The following is a 21,359-nucleotide window of genomic DNA, read 5'->3' as shown; positions in this document are numbered from 1 at the left end:
ATTGTTTTTAAATAAGAATATTGATAAGGTTATATAATCAAAGGACCAATCATTATAAAGGTTAAATTTAAGAGTGAGCATAGTATGCATTCTTATGTAAAGAATCTTATGTAACGATGATTTGAAAGAAAAATTGTATAAAAACTGATGGATTTTAATACTAAAAGTCAGACATGCCTTTGGAGGAGCGATACCCTGTGTCCCCAGCGCTGCAATAAATGAAGTGCCTGCTTCTTAACATCACATTGGTGTTAAGGAGTTTTATTCCGGATTTTGGTAACAACTCCTCCTCCTCAACTGGACAGGGGAGAGAAAATATAACAAAAGGCTCATGGGTCAAGATAAGGACAGTTTAATGAAGCAAAAGCAAAGATCACGTGCGAAAGCAAAGGAAAACAAAAGATTTTATTCTCTACTTGCCATCAGCAGGCGATGTCTGGCCACTTCCTGGGAAGCAGGGCTTCAGTACGCATAGTGGTTGCTCCAGAAGACAAACATAAATAACAAATGCCCCCCACTTGCTCCTCCCTTTACTCTAGCTTTTATTGCTGAGCTGACGTCATATGGTATGGAATATCTGTTTGGTTAGTTTAGGTCAGCTGTCCTGGCTATGTCCCCTCCCAAGATCTTGCCCAGCCCCAGCCTGCGGATGAGGTGGGGGGAAATGTTGGAGAGACAGCCTTGATGCTGTGCCAGCACTGCTCAGCAGTAGCCAAAACACTGGTGTGTTATCAACACCTTTCTAGCTACCAATACAGAGCACAGCACTACGAGGGCTGCTATGGGGGAAAATTAACTCCATCTCAGCCACACCCAATACAATCTCCACCCCTTATTCCATACCATCTGCGTCATGCTGTCGTGTCCCAAAATTGGAGCGACTTAGGTTCGTGGATTTCCTTTGTCAGAATTAAGGTGAAACGACACCAGGGGAGCTCAAACAACAATCAACATTTATTCAACCTAGCTAACCTTGCCCAAGTACACATGAACTTATCAATATGAACCTTGCAACATGTCATTAAGCTGCTGTTTGAAAAGAGAAGGGAGGTGTAGAAAAAGAAATGGAAAAAGGAACATGAAACTGTATCAGAAGGAGAGCCCTCCCGTTGAGTCACGAGGTTCAGAGCAGACCCCCTTGCTTTCTGGACTCCTCAAAGAGGAGCCTAGGGGTGGCTGGATCTACTCCTAGTCTCAGACTTGGTCAACGGTTTATGTTTAAAAGGACGAGGTGTAGGGACTGTGGAAAAGAGAGAAGAAAAAGAGGGGGAGAGAGAGAGAGAAAGAAAGAAAGAAAGAGAGAGAGAGAAGAAAAGGGTTTTACCAGTCCTGGGGCCAGTGTTGGTCCAGCCAGCGTAGAGATCCAGTTCTGGAGGTCGCATGCTGAGGACTCATTCTCTCTTCTTTTATAGTGTGTTAGTCGATGGTCTCGACATGCACAGTTCACTTTCCTAGGGTTCTCTGGAATCAGTTGGTGAGCTTTGGGGGGGGGTTCATTGGGGAGCTGCCTCTCTTTTTCTGCTGGCATGACCGCTTAAGATAGAAGCACAGTCCCATCCTCCATGGGGCCCCCTCCTCCAGGCGCATATGCTGTGCTCCTTCTCCTGGTCACTTCAGATAAGGAATTGCAGCTTTGGAGAAGTGCGGTCCCACCCTCCGTGGGGCCCTCTCCTCCGGCCACATTGTCCTGTTCACAAAACTCCAACATTTTTACAGAGGCCATCTTCTCCAGCAAAGTTCTTTAACGAATGTTTGAGACATTGACTATAATTTGTCAGACCGTCACACATGCTCAGGTCCCATATAATTTAATACACATATATCTTCTAACCATGCCATTGTATTCAATTCTCATTACTGAAATCCCTTCTTACCAACACTTACAACTGAAACTACATACTTAAACCACCTTTATACCCAACATACAGATTTATACATTCTCATTAACTACTATCCCCTGTCTTTTAACAGATAGATGTTACTCTCCTGTTCCATGGGCTTCTTCCACTCCTCCAGATGTTCACAAACAGGCTATGACTTGGGCCCCATCTGTCAAGATGGGTGGTCAGGACAGGAGAAGCAGTAGGTTCAATTGTTGGGCACCAACACCGGCTTGGTTTGGGTCACCGATGCACTTGTCTGGTTCCTTGCGAAGTTCATTCCTCTGCAGTTCAGGTCATTCCTGCTACATTACTTCCTACAACATACAACTCACACCACAGATTATTTTTCCCCCAAGGTTAAATATCCTTGAGGCAAACACCAGGTCTCCCCATCCTTCTGCATTACCCACCAAGTATACCCAGGTCCTTGAGCAAAGACAATCCCATGAATGGGTTTACCTTTTCCCATGGGAGGAGAAACCCACACCGCCTTCCCCAGCCACTTCCCCATGTGCACTACGGGGACCTTATCTCCTCCCACAGTATACAGGGGCTTTGTTTGGGCAGGACCAGGACGGTTAGCAGATCCTCTGGTGTTAACTAGCCAAGTGGCTTCTGCTAAATTTGTATCCCAATGCTTCCATGCCCCATTGCCCAGTGCTCTCAACGTAGTCTTTAACAGTCCATTATATCTCTCAATTTTTCCAGATGCTTGCGGATGATAGGGGATGTGGTATACCCACTCAATGCCGTGTTTCTTTGCCCAGGAGCTTATGAGGTTGTTTCAGAAATGAGTCCCATTGTCTGATTCAATTCTTTCTGGGGTACCATGTTGCCACAAAATTTGCCTTTCAAGGCCTAAGATGGTGTTTCGGGCAGTGGCATGGTTTACAGGATATGTTTCTAGCCAACCAGTAGTTCCTTCCACCATGGTGAGTATGTAGCGCTTGCCTTGGCGTGTTTGTGGCAGTGGTCCAATATAGTCAATTTGCCAGGCCTCGCCATATTGAAAGCCCAGCCACCGCCCTCAATTCCAGGGACACTTTATTCTTGTGGCTCACTTGATTGCAGCACATATTTCCCATTAATGAGTGACCTGTGTGATGGCCTCCATGGTCAAGTCCACCCCCTCGATCATGAGCCCATCTATATGTTGCATCTCTCCCTAGATGTCCCGATGTTTCGTGGGCCCACTGAGTTACAAATAGCTCACCCTTACGCTCCCAGTCCAGGTCCACCTGAGCTGCTTCTATTTTGGCAGCCTTGTCTACCTGTTCATTATTTCGATGTTCTTCAGTGGCACAGCTTTTGGGCATGTGAGCATCTACATGACGTACCTTTAGAGCCATGTGTTCTACCCAGGCAGCAATGTCCTGCCACAATGCAGCTGCCCAGATGGGTTTACCCCTGCGCTGCCAATTGGTCTTCTTCCACTGCTGTAGCCACCCCCATAGGGCATTAGCCACCATCCAGGAGTCAGTATAGAGGTAGAGTCCTGGCCACTTTTCTCGTTCAGCAATGTCTAGGGCTAGTTGGATGGCTTTCACTTCTGCAAAGTGACTTGACTCACCTTCTCCTTCAGTGGCCTCAACGACTTGTCGTGTGGGACTCCACACAGCAGCTTTCCACTTCCGATGGTTCTCTACCACACGACAGGATCCATCAGTAAACAAAGCATAACGCCTTTCGTCTTCTGATAACTCATTATATGGTGGTGCCTCTTGGGCACGAGCCACCTCCTCAGGCAGTGCTCCAAAATCTCTGCCTTCTGGCCAGTCCATGATCTCTTCCAGAATTCCTGGGCAGTTGGACTTCCCCATTCGAGCTCGTTGCGTGATCAATGCTATCCACTTACTCCACGTAGCGCTGGTTACATGATGTGTAGAGGGGATGTTTCCTTTGAACATCCAGTGTAGCACGGGCAATCGTGGTGCCAAGAGGAGATATGCTTCTGTACCAACAACTTCTGAAGTGGCTCGAACCCACTCATATGCTGCTAGTATCTCTTTTTCAGTCGGGGTGTAGTGGGCTTCTGATCCTCGGTACCCCCAGCTACAAAACCCTAATGGTCGACCTTGGGTTTCTCCTGGTGTTTTCTGCCAGAGGCTCCAGGTGAGACCACACTCCCCAGCTGCAGTGTAGAGTACATTTTGTACATCTGGTCCTGTCCAGACAGGCCCAAGAGCTACTGCACGAGCTATTTCCTATCTTCTCTGCTCAAAGGCTTGTTGTTGCTCAAGGCCCCATTCAAAATAGTTCTTATTTCGGGTTACTCGATAGAGAGGGCTCACAAGCTGACTATAACCTGGAATATGCATTCTCCAGAACCCCACAAGGCCTAGGAAAGCTTGTGTTTCCTTCTTGTTAGCTGGTGGAGACATAGTTGCTATCTTGTTGACCACATCCATAGGGACATGACGGCGTCCATCCTGCCATTTTATTCCCAAGAACTGAATCTCCTGTGCAGGTCTCTTGACCTTGCTTTTCTTTATGGCGAAACCAGCTTTCAGAAGAATCTGAATTACTCTTTTTCCCTTCTCAAACACTTCTTCTGCCTTGTTGCCCCACACGATGATGTCATCTATGTATTGTAGATGTTCTGGGGCATCACCCTGTTCCAGTGCAGTTTGGATTAGTCTGTGACAAATGGTAGGGCTGTGCTTCCACCCCTGGGGCAGTCGATTCCAGGTGTATTGGACACCTCGCCACGTGAAAGCAAACTGTGGCCTGCACTCTGCTGCCAAAGCAATGGAGAAAAACACATTGGCAATATCAATTGTAGCATACCACGTGGCTGCCTTTGACTCCAGTTCATATTGGAGCTCTAACATGTCTGGTACAGCAGCACTCAGTGGTGGTATAACTTCATTCAGGCCGCGATAATCTACTGTTAACCTCCACCCTCCATCAGATTTTTGCACTGGCCATATGGGACTATTAAAAGGTGACTGAGTCTTGCTGATGACTTGGCTCTCTAGTTGAATCAGCTCATGGATGGGATCCAGGGAGTCTTCCCTGAACTGCTTCTACCACTGCTCCCTGGTGTTCTGGAGGTTTTGCTCACTGGTGTTCCGGAGGTTTTGCTCACTGGTGTTCCGGGAAAATAATCTTCATGTTTCAACACTGGTACACTGGGAGGAAAGAAAGGTCACACTATTACATGATGCATTTAGCCCTTTTAACACTGCACCCAGCCCTCTCCCCCACTGTCACTCTCCAGAAGTGTAACCGTCATGCTGCTGGTTGAGCTCTTGATGAATCCATTTACAGTGTCTGAAGGCAAGATACCTAAGGATTGTAGAGTTACCAACCTACTTTAGCAGGACTCTCTGGTTATCAGCAGCTGGCAGCACTCTGACAATTATATTTGGAGTTTAGTGACATTTGGCACATTCCCTAAAGCATTAGGTCCTGGATTTCCTGAGTGGTTAGGACAGGACAAGTGGGATGAACATATGGAAAGTACTTTGTCCAGCACAGTGGAGCAAGGTTGGAAGAAAGAGTAATTAAAAAAAAAAAAATCTCACTTTGCTAGAAAAAGGGGAAACAGAGAAGAACATGTGAAGAGAAAACTGGAGTAATTGTTTGCAAAAGGGAAGCAGATGATATATTGATTCAAGAAGAAAAGGGATGAGAAGAGATGAGACAAAAAGAGGCGAGATGAATGAACAGAATAACTTGTAAGCAGGATAGAGAATGTATGAGCAAACCGGTGGGAGAGTATCTGGTGCAGTGTCATGGTTTAACCCCAGCCAGCAACTAAACACCACGCAGCCGCTCACTCACTCCCCCCCACCCAGTGGGATGGGGGAGAAAATCAGGAAAAGAAGCAAAACCCGTGGGTTGAGATAAGAACGGTTTAATAGAACAGAAAAGAAGAAACTAATAATGATAATTATAACACTAATAAAATGACAACAGCAATAATGAAAGGATTGGAATGTACAAATGATGCGCAGTGCAATTGCTCACCACCCGCCGACCGACACCCAGCCAGTCCCCCGAGCAGTGATTCCCTGCCCCCACTTCCCCGTTCCTATACTAGATGGGACGTCACATGGTATGGAATACACCGTTGGCCAGTTTGGGTCAGGTGCCCTGGCTGTGTCCTGTGCCAACTTCTTGTGCCCCTCCAGCTTCCTCGCTGGCTGGGCATGAGAAGCTGAAAAATCCTTGACATTAGTCTAAACACTACTGAGCAACAACTGAAAACATCAGTGTTATCAACATTCTTCGCTCTGAACTGAAAACATAGCACTGTACCAGCTACTAGGAAGACAGTTAACTCTACCCCAGCTGAAACCAGGACAATGTTCTCACTCCTCCCTCCGGCTGCCGTTTCTGTGTGCCCCGCAACTTTTTCCCCTTCTTAAATATGTTATCACAGAGGCGCTACCACTATCGCTGATTGGCTCGGCCTTGGCCGGCAGCGGGTCCGTCTTAGAGCCAGCTGGTATTGGCTCTGTCAGACACAGGGGAAGCTTCCAGCAGCTTCTCACTGAAGCCACCCCTGTAACCCCCACCCCCACTACCAAAACCTTTTCCAACCTAAATGATTCTGATTCTTTGATTCTATGACAGCACTGCTTGCTGGAACGACAGCTGCTCTGTTCTGCTCTATAAGAAAGGCGAAACACACAATCATAGCATTTTGTCCTGCTAAAGCTTTGCCAGTCTGCTTCCTGTGGCCATTTCTCTGTGACCGTCTGAAAACCTTTATGTTGGAATTTTCTTTGGGTTCAGAAGAGAATAGAGAATTTAATCAGAGCTCATTTCGCTGTTTATTAGGAAAACTAAGATATGTTGGAAAGGTGCTGGTGGGGAGTTGAAATGTAGCTAACAAAGCAGAGTGAGGACAGGGCTTCAAAGGAAAGGCATGAATATAATTTTAGGAGGAATTTAGCTTAGTATTTGATACAAATGGACCTCTAACTGTGTATATTAAGTGAAGTCCTGACTTCATTGAAGATAAAGTCAGTATTCTGATTGATTCAATGAGGCCAGGGTTTCACCTATGGCTGGTATTATCTAATAGGTCATTGCTATTTAAGAGCATATGTGGCCTCAATTCTTGCTGGTGGAATTAAATATCTGAGCACCAGTCACTGAGGGAATGGGGAAGGAACTGGTCTCTCAAAGGGTGGTCTGGAGAAGCCGTGCTATGGATTACTGTACCCTGGTACAGCTTGATATATGGAAAAGTTTTTAGCATAGTTACATGTATAACTCCTCCAAGATGAGAGAAAAGTAAAAAAATGTAGTAGGTCCAAGAAAGACAGTTCAAGAGAAAGAAACAATGGAGAAACCTGATACAGCCACAGGCATTACTGGATTCAGGGGCGCTGACCCTGAAGAGGACTATAAGAGATGAAAGCTCTGCATCACTCCCCAGCAATATATTGTGTGCATAATAACATGTAGATTGTAGGTAATCACTGTCTATTTTCTGTAACAAAAAATCCTTTCATTACAAGCAGGTTTAATAATATTTATATTTCAGCTCCAGAACTCTCACTGGCTGCTGAGGTGTTCCCCTCCCTGTCCCTCCCCTCCTGCCTTTTGCCTAGAAAAATACATGAGAAAGGAGAAGAACTCTGTCCCGAAGATCTCAAAATTATAAATGAACATGGTCTCTAGAAAGGAAAGCAGCTACTTCTTATTAACATGTACTGGATCCCAGCAGCGTCATTAACGTGCTGATACATCTAAGATAAGTTTCAAAATGCCAGGTTTCATAACTGGGCCATGAAATCTCACTCTAAACTTGAATATGGCCTTCAAGGTCCATATTAGAATAGGACATTTTTCCTGCTTTTTAAAGGAGGGGAAAAATGTTAAGCTTAGATTATTTTCAAGCACTCTGTGTTTCTGTATTGGGTTTGTGTGGTGGGGTTTTGGCAGCAGGGGAGGGGGCTACAGGGGTGGCCTCTGTGAGAAGCTGCTAGAAGCTTCCCCAGCTCCAAGTCGGACCCGCCTCTGGCCAAGGCTGACCCAATCAGCGATGGTGGTAGCACCTCTGGGAGAACATAGTTAAGAAGGGAAACCTGAAGCAGAGGGGGAGAGGAATGTGAGAGAAACACCTATGCAGATACCAAGGTCAGTGGAGAAGGAGGGGGGGGATGTGTGCCGGAGGAGGTGATGCCCCTGCAGCACGTGGTGAGAGGGCAGGCTGTCCCCCTGCAGCCCATGGAGGTGAGCGGGGGAGCAGATGCCCACCTGCAGCCCGTGGAGGACCCCACACCAGAGCAGGTGGATGCCCAAAGGAGGTTGTGACCCTGTGGGAATCCCACACTGGAGCAGTCAGTGCCTGAAGGACTGCAGCCCACGGAAGGGACCTACGCTGGAGCAGTTCGTGGAGGACTGTCTCCCGTGGGAGGGACCCCACGCTGGAGCAGGGGAAGAGTGAGGAGTCCTCCCCCTGAGGAGGAAGGAGCGGCAGAGGCAATGTGTGATGAACTGACCCCAACCTCCATTCCCCTTTCCCCTGTGCCGCTGGGGGGAGGAGGTAGAGAAAATTGGGAGTGGAGTTGAGCCCAGGAAGAAGGGAGGGGTGGGGGGAAGGTGTTTTAAGATTTGGTTTTACTTCTCATTATCCTGCTCTGTCTTGATTGGTAGTAAATTAAATTGATTTTGGCGGGTTTTTTTCCCCATGTTGAGTCTGTTTTTTGCCTGTGACCACAACAGGTGAGTGATCCCTCCCTGTCCTTGTGTTGACCCACGAGCCTTTCATTATATTTTCTCCTCCCCATCCCACCGGGGGGGGGAGGAGTGAGCCATGGCCTCATGGTGCTTTGTTACTGGCTGGTCTGAAAGTACGACAGTTTCAATATGAAATAGGCTTTAGATTTTTAACTGTGTTTTTAAGGTTGTTGATCTGCTGACATGAATGGAGTGGTTTTGTGGCAAGGAACACTGTGGGATACTTGGAAAGTAATGGGCACACAGTGAACAATCCAGACTCGATAGAATTGATCAATTTGTGAGCCAAGGATGTTTTGTAGGCAGCAGACTTCAAGGATGCTTTGCTTGTGGACACATATTTAGCTAACGGTAGTAAGAGCATTCCAGATGCCTTTAGAAGGCCTTGAACAGAATAAACAAGAAGACAAAAAAAGAAAGATGCCAATTAGAAGAACACAGGTGCGCATTCCACGATAAAGGGAACTTGGCAAAGAACCTCAATTCCACAGCTTATCTTGACCAATTAGACTGAGACAAGTTTCGCATGTTTTAGTTAATACAACCAATTATGCCTTATGTTTATGCGCGTGTACAGTGTTGTTATAACCAATCACTAGGTGTAACTAGGCGCGTGGACAGCTCATGCTAACCAATCTCTAATTTGCTTATGCGTGAACAGTAACTAGAATGAACATATAAACTGAGCTATCTTGGCAATAAGGTGGCATCTGCTTGATCATATTGATTGTGTGCAGTGTCCGTGACTTCCGCGTCAACAAGTGGCGCCCGAACAGGGACCCTCGGATTGGTGTTGAATTCTACAACAGGAACCGACGGAGAGAGGGTGCGGAAGCCGGCCGGAGGCGAGTGCTGCCCCGGCACTCGGGAAAAAAAAAAATGGTACCGGTACCGTCGTGGGAATCTCATCCTGATCAGGCGAGCGGCCGGGGAGGAGATGGGGTCCACTATGTCCAAGGAAGAGGCAGCAGTGGTTAAGCTCCTTCAACATATGCTCTCTACGAGAGGATTAAGTTATGACTCGTCTACCATGAAAGCCCTGTTACTATGGGCGAGAGAAAAAAGCTTACTCCCTACTTTTGGAGATGCTTTTGCCATTCCTACTTGGGAAAAGATAGGGCAAGAATTATGGCATAACATAAGTTCGGGTTCAAAAGAGGCGAGCAGATATTCCACCATGTGGAAGTTAATTATAGAAACTTTAAAAGATATGAAAGCTGAACGTTCGGCAGTAGCTTCTGCTTTTGCCGCACTGCAGCCCGAAGGGCCACAAGGGATGCCATCCCCGGCGAGCTTCACCTTTGCGCCACCACAAATTCCAGCCGTTGTTCCAGCCCGTGTATCCGGCGCAGGGGCTAGTGCAGTCAGGAAATCTGCGGTAGCAGATCCAGAGCCCAGAGATCAGCCCTTGGAAAAAGCCGACAGCCTGGCAGAATTTCCACCGCCACCAGCAGAAGAGACGGAAAACAACTTAGTCTCTAATTCTTGTCCTCCATCACCTAAACCAGTTGCCTCATCCCTGTATCCACCACTGCCACCATCCACTCCCCCATCCCCGCTCGGGGGAAAGGAGGAACGGGCAATAGGTTCGGGGGATCCACAACTAAAGGAACTGTTACAAAGGCTAGAGACTCTTGAAGCCTGCCTGGAGCCGTCGGTGAAGTCCGAGCCGGCATCTTCAACTTTTCCTGCACCTCCACCACCCTTCAACGCAGGATTTTCGTCGTTCCCGCAACCACCTCCAATGAATCCTTGTGTTTCCCAGGACATATCGGGTGAGATTGGTGCCGTGGCTCCTTTGCCACAGCCACCTCCGGTGACCTTATTAACAGGGAGTGGGGTGGGAGATCCGGCAAAAAGATGGAAGGGGGTAATCAGAGATGCTTTAATTGAAGGTGAAATTATTCCATCTGCGTTTCCAGTTGTGGCAGGGGCGCATGGGGGTCCTGTTTGGGAAACGTTAGACTGGAAAGTTTTAAAAGAAGCTAAGGCAGCAATCACTCAATATGGGTTAAAATCACCATACAGTCAATCTGTTATTCAACATGTATTTTCTACACATTTATTGACACCATACGATGTTAAAATGATTGTGCAAATGTTACTGCTTCCATCCCAGCAGATCCAATTTTATCAAAGCTGGCAAGCGACCTGTGAAAATGCAGCCGCTATCCCACAACAGAACGGGGATCCTTTGTTTGGAGTGCAAGCTCAAATGTTATTGGGGGCAGGTCCTTATGCCAGATCAGGATGGCAGGCACAATTTGCCATAGAAGTTTTACAACTCAGTCAAGATTTAGCTTTTAAAGCATTGAACAGAAACCTTTTAATTAGTGTGGGTACAGCTTTTGCGCTTAGTACCTGGGAAGCTATCGGAACCTCCCTATGGGATGAAATTAGTGACGGGTCTAAAGAAGTTAAAGGTCTTACAACTTTATGGAAATTAATGAAAGCAGATCGTAAAGCGTCTGCATCTGCTTTTGCTGCTCTCTCTCCCACCACAAGCGAAGGAAAAACGCGGAGAGAAAAACATAATGCAGCGAGAGAGACTTTTGGAGCTTGTCCGCCTGCTCCTGTGCCCTTGACTTCTGCTCCACTCACTGGGACTGCCGATATTAATCAGCCATCTGACAGTTCCCAAGCCTCCCTAACCGTATGCTTAAAGGAAACCCTACAGAATCAGGAGGCTGCTGTGAAGCGAGAAAAAAACGCCAACCGTATCCTTTGATGCACCCCCCTTCCCCCCCCCCCGACCCCGCTTTCCTCCTCCTTGCTGCATTTGGCCTGTTATGGGTGACACACATAAGTGAAGAATGGATGATCCAACAACCAAAACAGAATGTATGGGTAACTTTGGCGAACATAACGCATCAAGCAGCTATATGTCTTTCTGTCGCTACCCCTGAAAACCCTTTTTCTACCTCTTTGGTGGGGTTACCTCTAGACACCTGGCCAGATCCAATGCCTGAATTTTCCCTTTGTACTAACCCACAATCCTGTGTCGATAATTGGGACGGTGTGTATGCACACCTGCCTCAAGTAATGCAAGAACCTCAAGAGTTAGAGTTGTTAGGATCAGTCATCATTGAATGCCTGTGTGATGTTTAATTACACCTATAACACCACTCGAAAGGGTCAGAATGTAAATGCTATTTTGCCTGTATATAGAAATGCTACAGCTTGGTGTAACTATATCTATTCCAGAATATCACGCTTTTTTTTTTTTCTCTATTCCAGCTGCTTTACCTGCAGGGATGTTTTTAATTTGTGGGGATAGAGTGTGAGGGTGAATTCCATCGAAACTTAACGGGAGGCCATGTAGCCTCGGACAACTTACGTTACTGACACCCGATATCAATATGATTCACAGTAAAAGACTCACGATAACTAACACAGGGTTAAGTGGATGACTAACAAGTTTAAGAATTACGAGATGGTTGAAAGATTTGCTTATACATGGCTTAGTTATTTTAATTGTAATATTAGCAGTTGTAATGATTGTACCACGTATCATAAAAATAGTTGAACGTATGATTGCAAAAGCATTTCATGTAACTTGGCTTGCAGAAAAAAAAAAAAAAAAGGGGGGGAATTGTGGGAGATTTCATGGAAAATGGGAAACATTTCTTTGAGCCTGATTATTTAGAGTTAGCATAAGTAGGCTGCAGTTAACATGAGTGGGCCAGAGTACGTGACAGCTGCAGTATAAACGGACTTTGAACCACCAGAAAAACAACGGACATGAGGAACTTGGACAGTGGAGCAATTAATAAACAAGATAACAGAACTGCAGAGGCAAGAAGGAGCTGCAAGAGCTTTAACGCAATTAAGAAAGCTGTCATTTCGGCTTACAGCATTTAGCTGCGGGATGGGGACTTAGGAGTTGGTTTGTATCTTTGTTAAAAATCGGGGTTTCTTTTATTCTTGTATATTTTATTAGGTATAATGTTGCTTTTACTGTGTTTAATTAATTGTGTTCATAGATTTTGTAGGTCACCTTGACCAACATGACAGGTCAAGATTCTCTGTGCATTGCAACCGCATCACAAAACCCATGAACCAGTAGACAGGATGGCTATGACTTGTGCAGCGCGCCTGGCCAGCGAGTGTATGCGTCATAGGCTCCCCATATTGCAACCGAGGCTGATTTTGGCACCCGCTGGCCACGTGTGCTTAAATCCGATCCTCTGCAAATGTATAAATACCGGGATTTTCCGAAGAGCATCGGGCTGGTGTACGGCAAGGCCATCGTTGCCTCCATGGGGAGGCCCACATAAAGCTGGCACCTACCGATTGCTGGGCTGAGTTTGCAGTGCAAGACGGCATGCAATGTTGCAGAATCGAGCTGCTATTGATTTTCTATTGCTAGCACATGGTCATGGTTGTGAAGATTTAGATGGAATGTGTTGTATGAATTTATCTGATCACTCTGAATCGATCCATAAAGCTATACAAATGATGAAGGACCAAGTTCAAAAACTGCAGGTTAGTGATGGTTTGGGATGGTTAGACAGGCTGTTTACCCATTGGGGAATTATGGGATGGATAAGAGATCTGTTAAAAATGTTGGGAATTGCTTTGTTAGTATTGGTAGTCTTGTTATTAATTATCCCTTGTATACTCAGTTGTTTAGGAAGGATGGTACAGAATGCAATGGCTAAAGTCTGGATTGTTCAAAAACAAAAAGAGGGATTTGTGGGATATTTGGAAAGTAATGGGCACATAGTGAACAATCCAGACTCGATAGAATTGATCAATTTGTGAGCCAAGGATGTTTTGTAGGCAGCAGACTTCAAGGATGCTTTGCTTGTGGACACATATTTAGCTAACGGTAGTAAGAGCATTCCAGATGCCTTTAGAAGGCCTTGAACAGAATAAACAAGAAGACAAAAAAAGAAAGATGCCAATTAGAAGAACACAGGTGCGCATTCCACGATAAAGGGAACTTGGCAAAGAACCTCAATTCCACAGCTTATCTTGACCAATTAGACTGAGACAAGTTTCGCATGTTTTAGTTAATACAACCAATTATGCCTTATGTTTATGCGCGTGTACAGTGTTGTTATAACCAATCACTAGGTGTAACTAGGCGCGTGGACAGCTCATGCTAACCAATCTCTAATTTGCTTATGTGTGAACAGTAACTAGAATGAACATATAAACTGAGCTATCTTGGCAATAAGGTGGCATCTGCTTGATCATATTGATTGTGTGCAGTGTCTGTGACTTCTGCGTCAACAGAACACAAGGGTGATGGCATTCAGGGATGAGAGATTGCCCTGAACTTCATGCTGTGCTTCTCCTCCTTGCCTGCAACACTGTTACCTCCCTTCCAGCTCTACTCAGCCATCCTGCGGTGTTGCACACCCTACACAATGCAGGAGTGAGTGAACCAATCTGCCTCCTCTTTCCCATGTGCTGCTCTGCTGGCTTGTACATCTTGATGTGTTTCTCTCCAGCTCCGCTAGAAAGAAGGGGCAGGATGCATCCCCTCAGAAGAGGACTCCGGGTTGCAGATGAAGATGCACTAAGGAGGGGCCGTAAGCTCTACCTCTGTTGTCAGGGTTTTCCTCATGATTAGCTCTAAGCAGACACACATGGAGTATGCACTAATTTCAGGTATCTCCTTTTCTCAGTGAGTTGAGTGTTTGGGAGTCAGTTCCAGTTCTCTTCCACCTCTGCTGACCGGCTTGCTGTCCATGGGCCCAGATTCTTAACTGCATTAGTTTCTTATCTTTGCTTTGTGGATAAGGGTAATCACACTGCCCTACCTGACACATTGTCGGGGAAAAAAACATTTGAAAAATCTGAGGCACTTGGTAGTTCTGGAAATAGGGGCTTACATGGAGTAGAGTAACACAGTACACTTGAGAGGACTGAAAAAGTTGTGGTTGTTCAGTAGACCACTGTCATTGGTTTTTAGATCCACTCATCCGAAGTCTGTAGTACTTCTTTTCTCCCTGCGAATATTTTTTTATTTGCCATGCAGACAACCAACTTCCCAAACAGTCCCACTTTGGAACTGGTGTTTTTCCAAGACGTGGTTTGATAACTTGATTTAAACTGATCTAAATTTGGACCCCTGCTGAAAAGAAGATCCAGTCATGTACTGACACCTTCATCTTTGTCTCAGCACTTGTGATACTGCTGCTTTATGCTGAGCTGACTCTGGAAGCTGATCTCGCTGAAAACTTTTCAAGCCGAAGTGGGGGGGAGCAATTTTCAGCCTATTTGTCAAACTGCATCTGAAATGGCAATATAGGTTCCAGCTACAAAAACGTATTGCTTGGGTTGTCTACTTATCACCAGTTTTGCATTATTAAGTGTTATGCATTCTTGGCCTGATATAATTGCAGCAGATTGCATGCATGAACTGTTAATTATTTTATTTTTAGAACAGAAATTGTCAAACAGGGAAATAACATTCCAACATGTTTGCTTTTGGAACTAACCTACCACAGCAATCTGTTAGTTTGATAATGGTTAAACACGCAAGCCCTTGCGTCAACAGGGTGCAGTAGGGTACCATTAAGGCAGCCATCTATTGAACATATATACTGGAGGCATGAATTGCCTCATGTTTTGGATTTCTAACTAGTTATAATGTAGTCATGTTCTTTGGATACTACTGATCTGCACTGAAAAATGCATGGAAAGATCAGAGTTCAGTGAAAGGTGAGTATCCAAATTTGGGATCAATGACTGGGAACCCATCAGATGAATGCTAGGTATGGAGTAGGGAAGAGATGAAACCTCGTGGGTGTACACATGCTGATAGTAAACACTACTCTGTGGCAAGAGTCTTAGCTGCTTGAGTTGCTTAGCGATTCAATAGATCTGTAAAACTCCATTTGCAGACCAAAACTACCATTACGTTGGATTGATTCATCAGGATGAGCAGCTAAAGTTAAATTCTATCAGAGTATTCCTGCATTAATTTAAAAATTAATTTAGTTGGCTCTAAATGGACATTTGTTTTAGTATCTTGAAGAACTGACTTTCCTCTATTAAAGCAAAATAATGTATCTATATGGTGCCCTTACTTGAACAGTACATAAAGATTAGTAAATAAGACCCCATTAAAAATACTTATAATGTAACATGGGTCCCAATAGCCTTTCTAATGTCCGTTAATGCTTATTCTGAGGATCAGAGCTCATTTTACTGAGCCATTTAGTCAAACCATGTGATTATTTAGAAAGTTAATTCATGCATACTAAAATCTAGCTTAAGTAATGCAGAGGGTAGGAGGTAAAACTCTATGGAGACGATAGTCCTTTTTGTTATTTAATGATCAGCCATAATTAACTTGCAAATTTGAAATAATTAGAACAAATTAAAGGTATTTAACTTTGCCTCCCTAAAGAAAAATTCAAATTGCACCAAATGCAGCTTTAAATTATTCAAGTCTCAGAGGTCTGTGCTGGGGTTTTTTTCTATGATGAGAATACCAGTCTGCTTTTTGTCAGAAAGCATCCTATCAAGTAAAATTGTTCTTTGTGTCTAATAAATGACAGCTATTCTTCTTTGTAAAAGTACTTCAGTCTCTGAAGACTACATCAGCATTTCCATGGCATTTTTATTCAATAAAACAAAAGGTTAATGTTTTTCTGCTTTTTAAGGAATGCAAATACTAGCAATATTCAATGGGTCCTGAATGACATTTAAAATTTGCCATTCATGCTCAGCAGGGATATCGCGATATGAGGTGCAGACAAAATGGAAAAACGTTCAAGGTGTGTTTTCCTTTGTGGGTGATGTACTTTGATATTCATAAGGAGGCAGCAGTGCTGAGACTTGTTTCTTTTCTGGCGATGCTGCTTTACAACTCCTGCCTTAGTATGTAGGTTAGGTAGGTTAATAAGGTCTTTATTTAGACAGTCTTCTCTGTTGTGTAGTTTCAGGGAATAGCATAAAAATTCATTAGATATCGTGGTGCCCTGCAGGAAGTCCTACTGACCACACTGCATTTGAGTAATATGATGGATTGGTGGATTTGAAAATAGAGAACGACCTGTTTTGTTGCTTAATCTGTCTACCTATGCATAACTAATCCCTTTGGATCATAAGTTAGTTTTAAATTTTCCAGGTTGCAATAGTCACTTCATTTGTTTTATTAATTATTCCATAGGTGAATGAGTAACTTTGTTCTGAAATAGTTTTTTTCCTTACATTTTCTTTGTTCAATTTTGGTACGTTGTTAATTATTGAATTTTTGCATCTCTCTGCATTATCCCTTTCCCTCCTTGGTCTGCACACCTCTCAGATTAAGTGTTTGTCACTTTAAGATTTGACTCTATATCCTTACTTGAGCAAAACTTTAGACTGAGCTTTCTTTGATTAAATACTAAAGAACCAGGCTCTAATTCATTCTTTAGTGAGCTATAAATGCAAATAAGCTTGCTTTTGTTATTTCCTCATAAATTAGCTTCTGTAACTTCTTCTTGGTGTCTGTTTCTGTTTGAATTGCCTCTGCCATAGCATAGTTTAAACCAGAACTTGGTATTCTAGATGTAACCGCACCATGTAAAAGGTATCGCAGTGAACCAGTGGAGTAATCACCTTTTCATCTACAAGCCAAAGGCCATTGTCTTCACAGATCTGTAGGTTGTAATTAAATATACTTTAAAAACTCAGAAAGCATCCAAATAATGACAACCTCAGCGTTTTTAAATGCTGTTAATCATCCAAGTACAGGCAAATGGAATATCAAGTCCTGTATTATCAGAGAAATCTGGTCAAGTATTACACCTTTAAGCCTCTTTAAACAGTTATTAGGGTCAAAACCCACCTCTTGCTGTACTCTGGGTTGCAGGAATTTGTAGGCTAATAATTTCATATAATTCAAACAAGATACTAATTTAGTCCACCATAAATTTTAATAACATTTTCCTATATTATTAGTGGCCACGCAGTTTGAAGCCCAAAAGTAAACAGAGGTTATTCAGAGAAGTTTTAACCAACACTTCAGCCAGTTATTATAGGTCAAGAGCCATTATATAATGTTCTGCATTAATAATACAGGAGTGTCGTGGCTTAAGCCCAGCCGGCAACAAAGCACCACGAAAATACTCGCTCACTCCTCCCCCTTGGCCCTGGTGGGATGATGAAGAGAAAATTGTATTGGGTTTGTATGTCAAGGTTTTGGTAGTGGGGCGGGGGGGGTTACAGGGGTGGCTTCAGTGAGAAGCTGCTGGAAGCTTCCCCTGTGTCTGACAGAGCCAATACCAGCCGGCTCTAAGACGGACCCGCTGCCGGCCAAGGCCGAGCCAATCAGCGATAGTGGTAGCGCCTCTGTGATAACATTTTTAAGAAGGGGAAAAAGTTGCGGGGCACACAGAAACGGCAGCCGGAGGGAGGAGTGAGAACATGTAAGAGAAACAACCCTGCAGACACCAAGGTCAGTGAAGAAGGAGGGGGAGGAGGTGCTCCAGGCGCTGGAGCAGAGATTCCCCTGCAGCCTGTGGTGAAGACCATGGTGAGGCAGGTTGTCCCCCTGCAGCCCATGGAGGTCCACGGTGGAGCAGATATCCACCTGCAGCCCGTGGAGGACCCCACACCGGAGCAGGTGGGTGCCCAAAGGAGGCTGTGACCCCGTGGGAAGCCCGTGCTGGAGCAGGCTCTTGGTAGGACCTGTGACCCCATGGAGAGAGGAGCCCATGCTAGAGCAGGTTTTCTGGCAGGACTTGTGACCTCGTGGGGGACCCACGCTGGAGCAGTGTGCTCCTGAAGGACTGCACGCTGTGGAAGGGACCCATGCTGGAGCAGTTCGTGAAGAACTGCAGCCCATGGGAAGGACACACGTTGGAGAAGTTCGTGGAGGACTGTCATAGAATCATTTAGGTTGGAAAAGACCTTCAAGATCATCGAGTCCAACCATCATCCATGCCCACTAAACCATGTTCTGGAGTGCCTTGTCTACGTGCTTTTTGAATACCTCCAGGGATGGTGACTCAACCACTTCCCTGGGCAGCCTATTCCAATGTCTGACAACACTTTCAGTAAAGAAATTTTTCCTAATATCCAACCTAAACCTCCTTTGCTGCAACTTGAGGCCATTTCCTCTCGTCCTATCTCCAGCCACCTGACAGAAGAGACCAGCACCCACCTCACTACAACCCCCTTTCAGGTAGTTGTAGAGAGCGATAAGGTCTCCCCTCAGCCTCCTTTTCTCCAGACTAAACAGCCCCAGCTCCCTCAGCCGCTCCTCATAAGACTTGTGCTCCAGGCCCCTCACCAACTTCGTTGCCCTTCTCTGGACACACTCCAGCAACTCAATGTCTTTCCTGTAGTGAGGGGCCCAAAAGTGAACACAGTACTCAAGGTGCGGCCTCACCAGTGCTGAGTACAGGGGAACAATCACCTCCCTGCTCCTGCTGGCCACACTATTTCTGATACGGGCCAGGATGCCGTTGGCCTTCTTGGCCACCTGGGCACACTGCTGGCTCATATTCAGCCAGCTGTCAACCAGCACCCCCAGGTCCTTTTCTGCCAGGCAGCTTTCCAGCCACTCTTCCCCAAGACTGTAGCGCTGCATGGGGTTGCCGTGACCGAAGTGCAGGACCCGGCACTTGGCCTTGTTGAACCTCGTACAGTTGGCCTCAGCCCATCAATCCAGCCTGTCCAGATCCCTCTGTAGACCCTTCCTACCCTCGAGCAGATCAACCCTCCCTCCCAACTTGGTGTCATCTGCAAACTTGCTGAGGGTGCACTCGATCCCCTCATCCAGATCATTGATAAAGATATTAAAGAGAACTGGCCCCAATACTGAGCCCTGGGGAACACCACTTGTGACCCGCCACCAACTGGATTTAACTCCATTCACCACAACCCTCTGGGCTTGTCCATCCAGCCAGTCTTTTACCCAGCGAAGAGTACACTTGTCTAAGCCATGAGCCGCCAGCTTCTCAAGGAGTATGCCATGAGAGACAGTGTCAAAGGCCGCGCTGAAGTCGAGGTCAGCCTTCACAAAAGAAAGTCATGTAAATGTCAAATCATAGGTAAAAAAACAATCCTTCAAAACAGCATCTGTATATCTGAAAAGCCTGACTAGCTGTCACCAGTTAAAGTACCATAAGGAATGATGCAAAAGCATGTTTAGGACAAACAAAGTTTTTGAACTAAATCCAAACTTCTCTAGTAGATCAAGTCACGTCACTCTCTCCTTCAGGAGGAGAATCACATCCTCTTCAGTAAAGTGAATGCCTGTCTTTTAGTGCATTATCCAGAATCACTGTTGTTTGGCTGAGAGCCAGCCTCATTCACAAGGTACCCATCAAAATGCCATATGCAAGCTATCTCCTGAACAAACTTCTCCCAAATTAGATTGCAATTTGGTTGTGATAAAGGGATAGAAGAACAATGCATCATCCCTTCTCAACTTGGCTCACACAGGACAAAAGACTTTACAGTAGATGGGCTGCACTGCAAAACAGGCTGTCGCTGAGCTGTTGCTGCAGAGATCGGTCTGAGTGTGCAGGTAACCACCTGCTTGGTGCAAGAGTCCTTATGTTTTCCTTCACTAAGACTATCGGTACATAAGCACTCTCTCCTCCATGGGAGTTTCCAGACAGGCTGATAGGTGTTGATAGCAGGAGCTTTCAGTAAATGAGCTGCAATTGCAAAAGCCCTTTTTCTGATCATGGATCACACCATGGAGCAATCATTTGCTAAAGATAAGTGTGAGAGACTGGTAACCATTTTGTCTCAAACAACCAAGCAGGTAGCTGCAAGCAGCCAAAACAGGATGTGCCCTGCAGAGGTGGGGTAGTGAACTCTTTCTGGGAGGCTTTCTAGCAGTTGTGCCTTGAAGAGGCTTTCTGGCGATTGTCTTTCTGGGAAGTTTTCTAGTAGTTGTGCTTCGGATGTTTTGTCACAGGTTCAGAGTTTTGCCACAGGCCCTTACCACAGCAGTTGTGTAAACAAGTTACATGGGATAAGGGGGCATCAGCAACACCCCCCCCCCCACTCCCTCCTCAAGAACTTTCCAGAAAACCCCACAACGCATGAGCGAAGGGCTCTCGGAGGAGGGTATAAAGGGGGGGGAGACTAACCCCAGGCACACGCCCACCGCCTGATGAATCCAGACAGCTACTACCAAGACTCTTTCTTTGCTGGATCCAAGGGTGGAGATACTTACCTCTCCTTTTTTCTCTTCTCTCTCTTATCTCTTCTCTTCCTCCTACCTTGTTGTTAGGAATATTTTGCTACAGCTGTTAGGTGTCCAGTTTTTTATTCGAAATATCTGCTATGCCAAATTTAGCCACACTTGTGTTATAAGTCAACGTTAAATAAAACATATTTTGAGCATTTAGGAGCCATTGTCGTGACTCCTGCCCTGGGATTTGCCGAGCGAAACGGGGTGTTGAAATTTTCCCTGTCCCTCCTGAGTCATTGTTGTGACTCCTGTGTGCGGCAACGGACTATCTAAAAGATCACCTCCCCCAAACCCACTGAGTGGGATGGGACAATAAGTGACAATATAGCAAAGGAGGGACACAATAAGAGTGGAAAGTAGGTACTCACAGGGTTTCCAGTGTGCCCTACTAACAAGACATTTTGAAGAGATGCCTAATTAGAGCACCAGATATTTAAGATTGCACTCCTGTGTACAGGTATTATGAAGAGTTACATATGCACAGAAAATAAGAGTTTTGGAGGATCCTGTAGTGCCTATATGCAGACAGAAGAGTTATAAAAGACATAACATCTACAACTGCTTCTGTTCATTGACAAAGTTGCACGTGATAGATGCTAACTTTCAATACTCAGGATACT

At 45.3% G+C, this 21,359-nt stretch overlaps 1 protein-coding gene across 1 annotated transcript in view; it reads right to left on the bottom strand.

Moving 5' to 3' along the window:
- The window catches only part of KIAA1328 (KIAA1328 ortholog), a 167,681-nt gene that overhangs the window by 97,477 nt on the left and 48,845 nt on the right, over positions 1 to 21,359 (bottom strand). Inside the window, 1 exon segment of the mRNA XM_052775337.1 lies at positions 4,894 to 5,014. Within this exon segment, the coding sequence (XP_052631297.1) occupies positions 4,894 to 5,014 (121 nt within the window).

Source organism: Harpia harpyja, chromosome W (assembly GCF_026419915.1).
Source record: "Harpia harpyja isolate bHarHar1 chromosome W, bHarHar1 primary haplotype, whole genome shotgun sequence".
In the NCBI taxonomy this organism is placed as follows: domain Eukaryota; kingdom Metazoa; phylum Chordata; class Aves; order Accipitriformes; family Accipitridae; genus Harpia; species Harpia harpyja.
Note: the sequence above shows the minus strand (reverse complement) of the source record. Positions and strands in the feature narration are given on the sequence as shown.